Source organism: Callithrix jacchus, chromosome 12, assembly GCF_049354715.1.
Source record: "Callithrix jacchus isolate 240 chromosome 12, calJac240_pri, whole genome shotgun sequence".
Classification (NCBI taxonomy): Eukaryota; Metazoa; Chordata; class Mammalia; order Primates; family Cebidae; genus Callithrix; species Callithrix jacchus.
Genome location: NC_133513.1, coordinates 21,021,104 through 21,035,848, shown reverse-complemented (window position 1 = coordinate 21,035,848; position 14,745 = coordinate 21,021,104). Strand labels below are relative to the sequence as shown.

Genomic DNA, 14,745 nt, shown 5'->3' with positions numbered 1-14,745 from the left:
TTCTCATCGGGCCAAATGGGCAGCTTGGATATCTGCTTGGGTTTAAAAGATTTCTACCCAGAGTGGCAAGGGTATTGCTCATGATTCCCATCTGCTGTTTCCGCCTGCCCAGCATTCATTCCCCTTGTTGCTGGTATCTGCAGATTAGATATATTTATGGAGAATCAAATCTTCCTCTCAGACCATAAGGTTTGAGGTAGAACTGGATCTACTCCACCCTGAGTTCCGGGCAGGGGCAAGAGACCTAGGCCCAGCCAGTAAGCACACAGACCCCAACCCATGGCCACAGCAACTCGTCTAGGGGTGGACAAGCAACCTGAAGTGATCCCCCAGAATCAGCACTGAGGCTCTGGCTAGATTTACCGGCGAGAAGACACACTTGCCCAAGGTGGCAGGATGGAAACCAGAGGCCGCTATGGGCTATCACATAAAAAAAACAAGCCACAGAATGAAGCCAACTCAGAAAGCAGAGCCGAGAAATGTGAAGAGAGGCTAATTCTTGATGGCACCCTTTGGGGCCCTGAATCCAGCCACGCCTGCAGTACCCCTGGCCTCGCCAGACACTGGCCAGTAAGTTCCTATTTTTGCTTAAAGTAGTGAACTGGGTTTTTGCCATTTGAAACTGAAAGAATCCTTACTAATAACACAGGCTGCCTCTTATTGTTTTTTTTTGTGTGTGTGTAAGGCAGTCTCGTTCTGTCACCTAGGGTAGAATGTAGTGGTGAGATCGTGGCTCACTGCAACCTCTGCCTCCTGGGTTCAAGTAATTCTCATGTCTCAGCCTCCAGAGTAGCTGGGACAACAGGTCCGTACCACGCCTGGCTAATTTTTGTATTTTTAGTAGAGACAGGTTTTCGCCATGTTGGCCAGGCTGGTCTTGAACTCCTGACCTCAAGTGATCTGCCCACCTCGGCCTCCCGAAGTGCTGGAATTACAGGCATGAAGCACTGCGTCCAGCCTCTCTTATTCTTTTTATGTTAAAAGACTTACAGAAACTACCCAACGAGAGGAATCGAGGCACTGCCTGGACTGACAAAATGATTTCAACAGACACAGGGCACTTTATTGCCAGTCTTGCTGAAGTGGGTCTGCTTTGTCCTCTGCATCCTCTCATCATCACTGTGTTTTCAAGTTGCACCTGCCATTCAAAGGCATTTTATATGTAACAAACATGATCGTCTACCCTAGCTCATGTACCTGACTTCAAACATTAAAAGGGAACCGGCCTGCAAGAATGCATACTTCACCACTTTCTGATTTCTCTTTAATAACCAGAATCATCTGCATAACACAGAGCATGATGCTACGTCTTTATCAAGGGTCTCCGACATCAGGCCTTATTCAAATGATGTCAAGATGTGTTCAAAGCATTTGCTGTGTTCTACAAGGCAAAAGGCAGCAGAGCAAAAATACACAAACAAAACCGGGCGCAGTGGCTCACACCTGTAATCCCAGCAATTTGGGAGGCTGGGGAAGGCAAATCACCTGAGGTGAGGAATTCAAGACCAGCCTGGCCAACATGGCGAAATCCCATCTCTACTAAAAATACAAAAATTAGCTGGGCGTGGTGGCAGGCACCTGTAGTCCCAGCTACTTGGGAGGCTGAGACATGAGAATCACTTGAACCCAGGAGGCAGAGGTTGCAGTGAACTGAGATTGTGCCACTGCACTCCAGCCTGGGCAACAGAGCCAGACTCCGGCTCAAGAAAAAAAAAAAAAAAGAAATATGCAAACAATATCTTTGCATCTCTCCCAGAGTATGAGGCATTGTGTTCTGTGCACAGTAGGGCCTCAGCAAACACTGACTTGGGAGGAGTAGTCAGGCTTTAACAGATTCAAAAGTTGCCCTTGGACACATACCTGATGTCCCTGGATAAAAAATCCCCCCCAGGTTTCAAGCAGTAGGCGATGCATACACACTTTGGCCTCTGCTATAACGAGGAAAAATGAAAGGTTTTTTCTTTCATTCTCAGTATCAAAAAACAGACCTATAAAAGTACCCTTCATAATGGATATCAGCTCCTCACTCTGAGGGCACTGACTTAGTTTTTCGTCACACTTGAGACCACAGGACTTCCGACATTTGCTGGCTGTCATGCAGAAGAAGCAAATCACAGGCTACATGTTCTCGCCTTCTGATTTAATAAGGTGTAAACTCATGGGGGAGGTTCTAACTCCAGCTTTGTCCTCAAGGAAGTCTGGGGCTTACCAGGGGCAATGATCCCTCTCTAAGAATGTGCAATATTCATGGGTCGATGGCGAAAATTCTCACGCTAAGGGAGTCTCGACAGAGGCAGAGCCCCTGAGCAAATTGAAAAAACTATGGAGAAACCATACACTGACTGGATGCAGTGGCTCATGCCTGTAATCCCAGCACGTTGGGAGGCTGAGGTGGACAGATCACTTAAGGTCAGGAGTTCGAGATTAGCCTGGCCAACATGGTGAAACTCCATCTCTAATAAAAATACAAAAATTAGCCAAACGTGGTGGCATGCATCTATAATCCCAGCTGCTCAGGAGGCTGAGGCAGGAACATCGCTTGAACCCGGGAGGTAGAGGTTGCAGTGAGCTGAGATGGCACCACTACAATCCAGCCGGGGGGACACAGTGAGACTCTGTCTCAAAAAAAGAAAAAAAAAAAAAAATCATACACCCTTCATTGGTTATGTTTTTCAAAACACAAAAAACTTAACAGCTTAGCTGAAGCCTCATGGTGCTTTAAAGCAGGGCATGGGCAAACAATTTCTAATCAGTTTCCCCCAGCCCCTTTCACAGCAGCCACCTAAGCCAGGCCACACAGACCCTGAGGCCTGCCATCATATGGGACACTGCTCCCCTGCCAAGAGGAAAACTAATAAAGCAATCAAAGTCAAGACAAAGGAAGAGCATATTTCAAGTCAATAAAAAAAAACCTGTCAGCCTAAAGGCCCTGGGAGCCTCCTTCCCAGGAAGAACTGCAAAACAATTAATTCTGAAAACCAGTTCATTTGTAAGACGATGACCTTAAACATCCCCTAATTAGAGCTATGGTAAGTTGGTCTACTTTAAAATTAATTTTTAAAACAAACCCTATAGTTCTACTTTCTGTGGCAGAGCCCAGATCTAAAATTAGCAGCTAATAAAGTCTTTCTCTCAATGACTTGCAGGGTGGTGGAGAGCCCCATGTAAACATTCAAGGAGACGGGCAGGAGCCATGCTGTCAAGGGCAGCAACTTGCACAGCCTACCCGGCACAGGTAGGCACGGGCATACACGGACACCAGTGGGTCTCCAATCCCTCTGATCATGCATGTCAACCGAGGCAGGCACTCTGAAATTCCCCTGCAAGAGACAAAAAGAGGCCAGCATTATACTTGACGTGAGAACTCGCTGTTCTTTTATTTTTAAAATAAAGATAAAATGAAAACTTCCTAAATTTGGCCGTGGCGGGGCGGGTAGAAAAATCAAGTTTCAGTAACAAACTAAGGTCAGAGTTTCAGTTTTCTAAGGCAATGTAACAACAGTCTTTCTCTTCTGATACAATTCATTCATTGAATGATTTCTTCATCTTTATCATTTGCTCAGTGCTGAAGGCTAACCACATTTTCTCCCCACTCGAGGTCACATTTATTTCATTAATTTTAACAGTTTTTTTCTCCAATTATTTTCCATCGACTGGGCAGCCCTTGTTCTTCTCTCCACATGTATTTCATTTGCCACAGATATACTGTCCTGTATCCTGTCCCTTCCTTGAATCTCAGGCTGGCATCTGGCATCCCCACGATCAACAATGTGAATTACAATTTATTTCTCTTGCAACATGTCTTCCCTCTGCCTAAGGCATTATCCTCCTCCAACTGGTGAGGCAAAATAACTGTTTCTTCAACACCCATGTCATCCCCCAAATGACTCTAGGCATCCCTAGATCCAAATCCAACACATCTGAGATAAATTCTAAATCCAATCAGAAGAGCTACCTGTGGAGCAACATCAATCAGTCACTCCCTGGCTTAAAGTAATTTATTATCTAGCTATCTAACATGACTCAGCATTTCATCTGCTCTGCAGAAGGTAGCTCTGGGTCCCCCACGTCTTGTAACTACTCTCAAAACATTGCGATAAATTAGAGTAGCATGGGCCTAAGCCACTAAGGGCGAAGGCTTCTGATTCTGATGTCATAATTTTCATCATCATCATCATCAACAACAGCAGTAGCCAACACTGATCACAGGCCCACCGTATGCCAGGTGTGACTCTCACTGTTGCAAGTGTGACCCAAAGGACATCCTGAGACCTCTTCTTAGGGCCATGTTCCCAGAAGAGGGAGCCTGAGGTTCTGAGGCTCTAAATAATTTGCTTAAGACCACACATCTGGTATCAGTAAAGCCAAGATTCAAATCATGGCTTTGGACCATCTTCCATTGTCATGGAAGATGAGCTGATCTTCCATGACCAACTCAATCAACTTCTTCAGGTTTGAGTTTCTTCTCCCTAATATGGGCATGAAGATGGTTTCTCTACTTCACTAAGTTTCATTTGGATTCAATGAGAAAATGCACAGAAGGTGCTTAACATACACTAAGTACTCAGTGAATAATGGCTACTATTACATTGCCATTACTGTGTGTGTACACACAGGAGATTTTCAGAAATGTTATGGTTCTAGATATTACAGAAGAGCCTTACGTTTTGGAGAGGAATTTGTTACATTTCAGGATGGATGCTTCCACGTAACTACAAAAACATCCTGTTAAGGAAGACATTTTCCAGAAGGTCTATTCTCTATGGAAAAAGACTAAACAATCCAGAACAGAAGAAGTAGGCAGGTCTTAGGAGATCGGGACCACAATGGACCTCAACAATCCAGAGAATCCAAAGAACCAAGGGAGCTTATGGTTTCCACATACAGTTTCCAAAGTTTCATACTTATTTAAAATAAATTGTGGCAAATGTTACATGTTGACTCATAGTTGCATGATGAAATATAAACTGGGTTTTGAGTATGTCTAATCAAGGCTTTATGGGGAAAGAATGAACTTCAGATAGCAAGATGCAACTTATGTATAAGTCGAATTCTCTGTTCTTCAATATTGGCATTTGCCCTGCAAAGCTTGGCTCTGTTCTTTCAAGCTCTTGGAATCAGAGAAAACACAAATATGAAGCATTTTAATTGAGAAAATTAACGTGGGAATGTTCCTCAAGGAAACAAAAGCTGACACATGGCATCATATTCAAAGTAAAAGACAATACGCAGAACACACTGGCTCACGCCTGTAACCCCAGCACTTTGGGAGGCCCAGGCGGGTGGATCATGAGGTCAGGAGTTCGAGACCAGCCTGATCAACATGGAGAAACCCTGTTTCAACTAAATATACAAAATTAGCTGGCGTGGTGGTACATGCCTGTAATCCCAGCTACCTGAGAGGCTGAGGCAGGAGGATCACTTGAACCCAGGAGGCAGAGGATGCAGTGAGCTGAGATCGCCCCATTGTACTCCAGCCTGAGCAACAAGAGCAAAACCTTATCTCAGAAAAAAAAAAAAAGTAAAAGTAACTGTTTGGAGAGAGCGAGAGTCCAACGGCTTCTACAGTGTGGCTTGCCGTGTATTTTCAGGTTGGAACTGTAACGGGACCAAATTTTCAACAAGAATGTCAGGACATCCCGTCACATGGCTTCTATTAACAGTACAACTCTTTGGCCTATCTTCAAAATCATCAGACCGAAAAAAAAAGGATACAATCTCGGAATGAGTTCCCTGATGGAAGCAATCTTGAAAAACCAATTTAGGCATGTTTCCTTGGCCGTGTCATTTGCATTCTCTGGAGAAAAGTGATCTGTAATACAAAAACAAGACTCATCAGCCCTCCTAAATCTCAGGATCTTTTATAGCTGCTGTGAGTCGCAGGATGGGAACATATTATCCTGGAGCAGAAAAGGGTGTGGGTTACTCAGCCTGTGTGTTTCCTTCCCAATATCATTATTAGGAAGCAACTGATAACAATAGTTTACACAAACACAGGCTTTCTAAGTGCCAAGTGTTGGTCACAGTGCTTTACAGACAGCTCACCTGATCCCATATAGCAACCCTCTGAGGTACTTTTATTATCTTCCTTTATACATGCAGAGTTCAAGGCACAGAGGAATGCAGTGACTCACCCAAGGCACATAGCAAGCAAATCTAAGAGCTGGAATTCAACCCAGGCAGTCTGGCCCTGCAGCCTACATTGTTAGCCACTGCCTCTAATATAATCCAGAGGTTCTTGGTTACCCACCAGTAACTAAGACAACATTGTTGAGAATTCCAGATGCCTCAGGGGCCTGAGACTGCAACATGAAATCTGATCTAAGCTTTTGCTCTATATATCACTTGGGTCAGAGGAAGGTAGAGCAAGGCCCCTGAAGTGAGAAATCAGCCAGAATTATGCTGCCAGCTCAAGACCAGCTCCAAGACTCGTCACCTTGTGGTGAAACTGGCAGTTTACTCCATTAGCTATTCTCTTCCTCTTTAATTAAAGAACCTGCATTTTTTCTGCAGGGCACAGGGCCATCCCTGCAGCTAAATGTGGTCACGTGGGTCAAGTTCTAGTCCCAGGATATATAAATAGAAGGGCAACTTCTGAGAAGTATCTTTAAGGGAAGGGGCCTGCCTTCCCTCACTCCTTCTTCCTGCACACTGACTGGAATGCAGACATGACAGCTGGAACCTCTGCAGCCATACTGAATCATGAGAGCAACAAGACACAAGTGAGGATCCTTGGTACCAGGGGCTAGCTGCCCCAACAGCCCTGACCCTCATTACTGTTATTTCAAGTTTTCTAGAACTGAAAACCAATGCTGATTTTGACATACATATTTTTAAACAGCAGAAATTTCTCACAGTTCTGGACTTGACATAATCTTAAGGAATGAAAGAGAATATGGAGAAATGAAAGAAAAAACAAAACAAAACATCAACATCATGAAGGCCACTGTTAAGCTCTCATATGGAAATGATTTCTTCTAAATGATTTTGGCAAAGATCCCACCACTGGGTGTTTTATACTTTTAGATTAATTCAGAAAGAGAGAAGCTGGCCAGGCACAGTGGTTCACACCTGTAGTTCCGCTACTTGGAAGGCTGAGGTGGGAGGATCAACTGAGTCCAGGAGTTTGAGGCTACAGTGAGCTATGATCAAGCCACTGCACTCCAGCCCAGGCAGAGTAAGACAGAGTAAGACAGAGCAAGACCTTGTCTCTAAAAAATAAATGAATAAATAAAAGGTAGAAGATAATTACTTTAGAATACAGCAAATGATTCTTAGCTTGTTGGCTCTCATCCTGTTTTGCAATGAGTCATTTTCATCCCTGATTCTGTCACTTGTTGGTATCTTAAGGTGATCAAAATTCCTATAGAATCAGCAAAACAGACAAACTTCTAGGTACTTCCCTAGCAGAGAACAGTCACTAATCACAACTGCAGATATTTTGAAATTGCAATCTCCTCAATCTATTTTTGGAAGTCTGGCATGCTTCATTCACTTGGGAACTATTTGCTTACCATTTTCAAAAGGATGGGAAATGACCATTTTCCCCTTTCTGGCCTGAATCTGTACAGATGAAGTAACTTTTTTCCTACTTTCAAGAGATTCAGACAGAAAAAGATAGCAGCTTTTCTTAAATTCATTTGTCAATCTTCTCTTTGGGGAAAGGGAAGAGCAGTGTTAATTTCCCTTCCTATGACTGAATTTTGTGGCTTAAAATCCAAAAGCAAAAATAGGTCTCTGAGATCATCTACAAAATCTCTCACTCTAGAGTTGAAGGAACCGAGGTTCAGCAAAGCCTAAAACAAACAGTGGTTCAGGTTGCCAGAAAGAGTTGGAAATCAGGCTAAAAGCAGGTTGCCCTGCATACACACATTGACTGCAAGCTATACGACAATCTGCATACACCAAAGCAGAATCTGTAGGCTTTCCTTCCAGCTCAAGAGATAATTTAGGAAAAGGATTATGTTATGCAGGACTTTAAGATCTTATAGCAAACTAAGTATTATACTCCTTTACTTCATGTGCCCAACACAGATGCTTTAAGGCCTAACTAAAGGTGATGTTCTAGGCTTTAGGGAGATAGTGCACACAGTAGACCCTATCTTCAGGAAACTTACATTCCAGTCGGGAGAGACAAACGATAAACAGAAAAAAAAATAAGCAAACAAACAAGTAAGATAACATCTAACAGCAGTCAGTACTATTAAAGATATTAAACTAGGTACTGAAATAAAGAGTGACTTGAGTGAGATTTAGGGGAGGGGACTCATTAGATGCAGTGGTCAGAGAAGGCTCCCACAGATGCGGCATTTGAGCTGAGCCCTGAATTAGGAAAGGGAGTCAGCCAGGCCTAGATGTGGGAGAAATGTATTTCAGGGAGAGAAAACAGCAAGTGCAAGGCCCTGAGGTAGGTATAACCTCACTATGGTCAAAGAACAAAAAGCAACCTAATTTGCTGAGGAGAATGGGGTGTGGCCAGCATCAGAAGCCTTGGTGAAGAGTTTGAGAGTTTTTCTAAACACAACAGAAACCCCCTGAAGAGTTCTGAGCACAGGAGTGACATGACATGACATAGTTTATACTTTAGCACCTGGGTTGCTATGTGGGGAATCCGTCAAAATCTGGAAATTAATTCAGAAGACACTTTAATATAACCAAGAACAGAGGTTCCCTTTCTAGCACCCACTTATTTTTCTTTTATGGTGCTGCTTTTTTTCAAACCTGAACTTCTGTGGATATTTTAAGAGGAGGCAGGAGACCAATGAGTCTAGTTCTTTCATTTATTTGCCAAGTCTCTACCCTAGCAGCAAGAGGTCTCTTTACATAACAGTGTTATAGGGATTGGCACCATCTTAGTTAGCATGTGCTGGAAAGGCCAGGTCAGTTAAGGCCACTGCTTATCCCGATGTGGCCCACAATAGCCACAGGGCAAGACTGAAGATGGGAATGCCGAGAAGATGACATGGGAACCATAATACAATAAACCCAAATTATTTCTCCCAAACTGGAAATAAAATGATTTGACGTCAGAGTCCCTGGCCTCTTTACACATATGCTGGATTAAGAACTGTTGAGAGAAAATGACCGCAACTAGTAGTGTGTGCTTTTCATGCACCCATAAGATACTGTGCCTTTCTCAACTCAGAAGAGCTATACCTTAGTTACAACTCCTGAAGGCAAAGGACTCAAGTATGAAATTCACCCAAAGGGCTCAAGTATGAAATTCACCCAACAGAACTTGATTCAAATGGAAAGAATGAGTACAGATGCCACCAAATTTCTCTTCACACATAATCTCTTTGGGCAGATTTCTGCACAGATTTCCAAAGCTTTCATGATAATTATACTTAACAGTCATTCCTCAGAGCACCAACAACTTGGAAAAAAAATAATTTACTGCTCTTTTCAGGTTCTTGGAACTGGAATGAACACAAACAGATGAAGATTTACAAACAATGATAGCATTTAAAAAAATGATTTTGTTTGCTCAAGGTCGAAAATAGTTAGAAAGGAAAGAATTTTGGTGATAAAAGTGTTATAATTAACATATCTAAACAAGGACTGGCCTGTTGTTTTGAACTTTTAAGTTTAGGCAGGGAGTTAGTTATTAGTAATTTTTCCTTAATTGGCCCTAAAGTGTTGTTTGTATAGTCACTGAAGACCGGGAGAAGGAAGGTTATATTGCAGTAGGGACAAACTCAAATGCCTCTGGGGGCCAGGCAGATAAATATAAAAATTTTAAAGAGGCTGGGTACACAACAATAGGAAGAATTACAGCCTGTATCAAAAATGTTTTTTTTAATGACGTCATTGCAAAAAAAAAAAAAATACCTATTTTGGTTCGATCCTACCTGTTGGCTCAAGTTTACTGCCGATGATACAGCATGTTACATGCTGGCAAGTGTGAATTAAATGAATGGATTTGGTCGGGTGTGGTGGCTCAAGCCTATAATCCCAGCACTTTGGGAGGCCAAGGTAGACAGATCACCTGAGGTCAGGAGTTCAAGACCAGCCCGGCCAATGTGGTGAAACCCCATCTCTACTAAAAATACAAAAATTAGCTGGGTACCATGGCGTGTGCCTCTAATCCCAGCTACTCAGGAGCCTGAGGCAGGAGAATCACTTAAATCCAGCAAGTGGAGGTTGCAGTGAGCCAAGATCATGCCACTGCACTCCAGCCTGGGCAACAGAGCGAGACTCCGTCTCAAGAAAAAACATAATCATAATTTTTTAAAAAATGGATTCATATTTCTCAAATCCTCAAGCTGGCAGAGAAGGACTTTCCTTTCCACTTGGGCTGGCCTCTGCCTGCCTTTCCCAGATCACTGCCTCCAACCCTGAGATGCCCAGGACATGGGAGGAACTGTTGAAAAAAACATCATCACAGGTGTGACACAGTGGCATGGAGGGCCCCAAAGAAACCCCACATGAGCCACATTAAAAAGGTAAAATAAAACTGGGAAAATTAATTTTAATCATGTACTTTAACCCGATTCATCCAGAATATCATTTCAACACGTAATTAACATAAACACTATTAGGGAGCCACTTTACCATCTTTTACTTGTACCGAGTCTTTGAAATCCAATTTTTTTAATACTTATGGCACATCTCAATTTGGACTGGCCATATCTCAAGTGCTCAAAAGCCGCATGTGGCCGGTGGCTGCTGTATTGGACAATGTAGGTGCAGCGCTAAGAGCAAGGTTCTTACTAGCTGGTGGCAGGGCTCTGGGCAAGACTCTTCCATACCGGGTCTGCCCATCTATGATAAAACAAGATGGCTCCTAAAAGTATTTTGAGAACTAAAGGCCTGTAGATTTCGGTCTCTTTCTTTCTGACAAACACACACATTAAATAGCATTAAAAAGACAGATAGGTAGGTGAAACATAGTGGCTCATACCTATAATCCCAGCACTGTGGGAGGATTGCTGGAGCCCAGGAGTTTGAGAGCAGCTTAGGCAACATAGGCAGACCCCGTGTCTACAAAGATGAAAAAGTAATCCCAGCATTTTGGGAGGCTGAGGCAGGTGAGTCACGAGGTCAAAAGATCAAGACCATCCTGGCCAACACGGTGAAACCTTGTCTCTACTAAAAATACAAAAATTAGCTGGGCGTGGTGGTACACGCCTGTAGTCCTGGTTACTCAGGAGGCTGAGGCAGGAGAATTGATTGAACCCAGGAGGCAGAGGTTGCAGTGAGCTGAGATTGTGCCATTGCACTCCAGCCTGGTGGCAGAGCAAGACTCGGTCTCAAAAAGAAAATTAAATGAAAACAAAAAGGGTTAGGCATGGTGGCTCATACCTATATTCCCTGTACTTTGAGAGGCCAAGGCAGACAAATTACTTGAAGTCAGGAGTTTGAGACCAGCCTGGTTAACATGGTAAAACCCCTATCTTTACTAAAAATACAAAAATTAGCAGGGCATGGTGGTAGGTGCCCGTAGTCCCAGCTACTAAGGAGGCTGAGGCAGGAGAATCACTTGAATCCGGCAGGCAGAGGTCGCAATGAGCAGAGATCACACCACTGAACTCCAGCCAGGGTGACAGAGCAAGACTCTGTCTCAAAAACAAAACAAAACAAAACAAAAACCCATGAAGATAGACTGATCAACATATGGAGAGATAAGAAGCAGAGAAAGAGGGAAAAGGAGAAGGTGGGAGAGGAGGAGGGAGAGGAAAAGAAAAAGGAAGGAAAAGGGAAGGGAGGGAGGAATACAGGAAGGAAGAAAGAAGGAAGAATATAGGTCACATTATAGGTTACTGCCACAAACACTTTCTATTCACCTCCTAGGAAGTCCCATTGCAGGAGGAGAGGGACATGGAGCCGCAATGGAGCAAGCTGGTTGCTCTAGCTTGGACAGATGAGAGCGTTTCCTCATAGCAGTGCTTGGAAGTTAAGAAGATAAAGGCAAAGGATGCTGTGGCTGAGAGTCCTGCATTGCCAGACACATCATTCTTACAATTTATATGACAGAAGAAACTCATCATCCACTTGTCCCATTATAACCTCCCAGGAATTTAAAATGGATTGACAGTCAATTTCATTGCATGTCAATGCAAAATCACTTGGGTATAGATTGTGAATTTGAAGCATCAATTACTATTGATCTATTTGACATTGTTCATTAATATACATAAAGTTGTTTCCCCGCCCCCCCCAAGCAGTTTGCTTCTTAGGAGAGAAAGATACATAGGAAAAATATTAAAGTCAAGCAGCAAAGGGAAATAAGTTGGTGTGAAAGTTCAACTGAATCTAACTGTAATGCCTTTTCATTCTTGCAGATTCAAATTACTTGCCTGGGTTCCCAGACAGGTCATTTAGAAACCTTCTAATGTTTTTAGAAGACGGAGATGACTAGAAATCTTCAAAGGTGTTTCTTTAACACATCCAAAATAAAAAAACTTGATCAAGCCTCAATGAATCCTAACTCAATAAAAAACTTTCTAGTCCTGACTCCAGGGCAGAATGACACCCCAGAAACAGCTGTGACGTTACCTGGTAAGACACTGCGGTTATCCACACACATGGAGAAGATGCGCTCATACACAAGCTTTCCTGGGAGGAAAAGGACAGATGGTGTTAGTATCCCACTCTTTAGGAGCAAACACTAAATAAATGTTTGTTAATTAGGGACCCAGAAGTATCACCACCCAGACAGGCTTTAACTCATGATGGTATGCTGCCACCTGGTGGGGCAGATTTTAAGCCACGTTTCTTTTGTTTTTGTTTTTAGTTTTTCAAGTAGATTTTTACTTTCTTTGAAAGGCAGGAAAGTGATGGTTTTGCCCTTTGGTGTCTAAACAAGCCTCAGGTATCTCCAGCACCCAGACTATGGTCCACATTCTATGCTAGGCCAGAGGTGAAAATGGGCCACCCGTGGGCCAAGTCCAGCCTGTGACCAATTGTGTGTGGCCATAGCACAACAGCCTACAAAATGTTGTAACATTTTTTGAATTGGTTACCAACAAGCAAAAACTGGGAGGCCAGGCACAGTGACTCACACCTGTGATCCTACCACTCTGGGAGGCTGCTGAGGCAGGAGGACTGCCTGAGTCCAGGAATTCAAGAGCAGCCTGGGCAATATTGTGAGGTATTATTGGTATGTACCAAAAAATTTAAAAACTAGCTAGGCATGGCAGCATACACCTGTAGTTTCAGCTACTTGGGAGGCTGAGGTGGGAGGATTGCTTGAGCCCAGGAGTTCAAGGCTGCAGTGAACCATGATCATCCAATGCCCTCCAACCTGGGTGAGAGAGTAAGACCCTGTCTCAAAAAATGAAACAAACTCTGTAACCTGGAGGAACCCATATGCGTATTTCCTCCTCCTTCACATAAAATATGCCAAAACTGTGGCCATATCTCTATAGAGTAACACACAGCTAGAGCAAATTAATTAGTAGCTGTCCCACCCAGTTTGCCACAGTCTCCACCACCCCCCACCATCTCTCATCACCGGTGTGCTTTTACTCTTTTCTGTGACATGCCTGGTGCTCAGGACCATCAGAATTTGAGATTCAACTAGAATGCAAGCTCCACAAGGGCAGAGATTTGTGCTTGTTTTGTTCACTGACATGTTCTCAGTACTGATCAGTTCCTGGCACACAGTGGGTAATCAGTATTTGTTGGATGGATGAACATACTAGAGGTTTTGCAGGTTATAGGTCACTTTCTTGATGACTCATCTTGGCCACTGTGGCACAAAAGTGGCCACAGACAATGTGCGAACAAATGGATGTGGCTGTGTTCTGGTAAAACTCTCTTTACACAAACAGTTGCACAGCCTAAACTCCTAAACTGGTAGCAGAAGTTTTATTTATTCTGTGCATGTGTTTTGGAAAATGTTATCAATATGCCACGTAAAAACTACAGTTCTTACTCATTTTCTAAGCTCTCCTAAGTTTCCTTCAATGTGAAAATATTTCTATGTTTTTTTTTCATAACCCCATTATTCAGGGCAGTAAAGAACAACACTCCTTGTCCATACACGGAAACAGGGACAGGAAAATACAAGGATCATTTCAGGTCAAAGAACGTGGGATCAAATGATATCAAGAGAAGACACAATGTTAGGATTAAGTGAAGGAAACCAGCCAAGTGACGAGGTACCACCCAGGTGCTTCTCCTAGTGTGGACCACCTACCTACATACCTACCTACCCGCATTCATTCATTCATTCATTTAGACAGGGTCTCACTCTGTCACTAGGCTGCAATGCAGTGGCATGATCAGAGCTCACTACAGCCTCCACCTCCTGGGCTCAAGCAATCCCCCCATCTCAGCCTCCTATGTAGCTGGGACCACAGACATGTGCTAGCATGCTTGGTTAATTATTTATTTGTAGAGATGGGATTTCCCTATGTTTCCAGCCCAGGCTTGCTTTGAACTTCTGGGCTCAAGTGATCCGCTTGCCCTAGCCTCCCAAAGTGCTGGGATTATAAGTGTGGGCCACCATGCCTGGCCTTGGACCAGCTACATTAAAGCTGCCTGAAGGCACTTGCTGAAAATGCAGATTCCTACCTTACAGCTACCAGAAAAGAATACTTTATAGCCAGGCATGGTAGTGCACACCTGTAGTCCCAGCTACCTGAGAGGCAGAGATAGAAGCTATGATTGTGGGCTGGGTATGGTGGCTCATGCCTATAATACCAGCACTTTGGGAGGTCGAGGCAGGTGTATCACGAGGTCAAGAGATCAAGACCATCCTGGCCAACATGGGTGAAACTCCATCTCTATTAAAAATAC

At 43.5% G+C, this 14,745-nt stretch overlaps 1 protein-coding gene across 4 annotated transcripts in view; it reads right to left on the bottom strand.

Moving 5' to 3' along the window:
* Positions 1 to 14,745, bottom strand: part of VPS35L (VPS35 endosomal protein sorting factor like) — a 153,431-nt gene that overhangs the window by 86,820 nt on the left and 51,866 nt on the right. For all 4 annotated transcript variants that reach the window (XM_078344797.1, XM_035267100.3, XM_078344796.1 and 1 more), the window contains exons 9-12: positions 12,499 to 12,558; positions 5,716 to 5,812; positions 4,665 to 4,712; positions 3,227 to 3,320 (exon numbers count right to left, since the gene is read on the bottom strand). In XM_078344797.1, the coding sequence (XP_078200923.1) occupies positions 3,227 to 3,320; positions 4,665 to 4,712; positions 5,716 to 5,812; positions 12,499 to 12,558 (299 nt within the window). The remainder of the gene's footprint in view (positions 1 to 3,226; positions 3,321 to 4,664; positions 4,713 to 5,715; positions 5,813 to 12,498; positions 12,559 to 14,745) is intronic.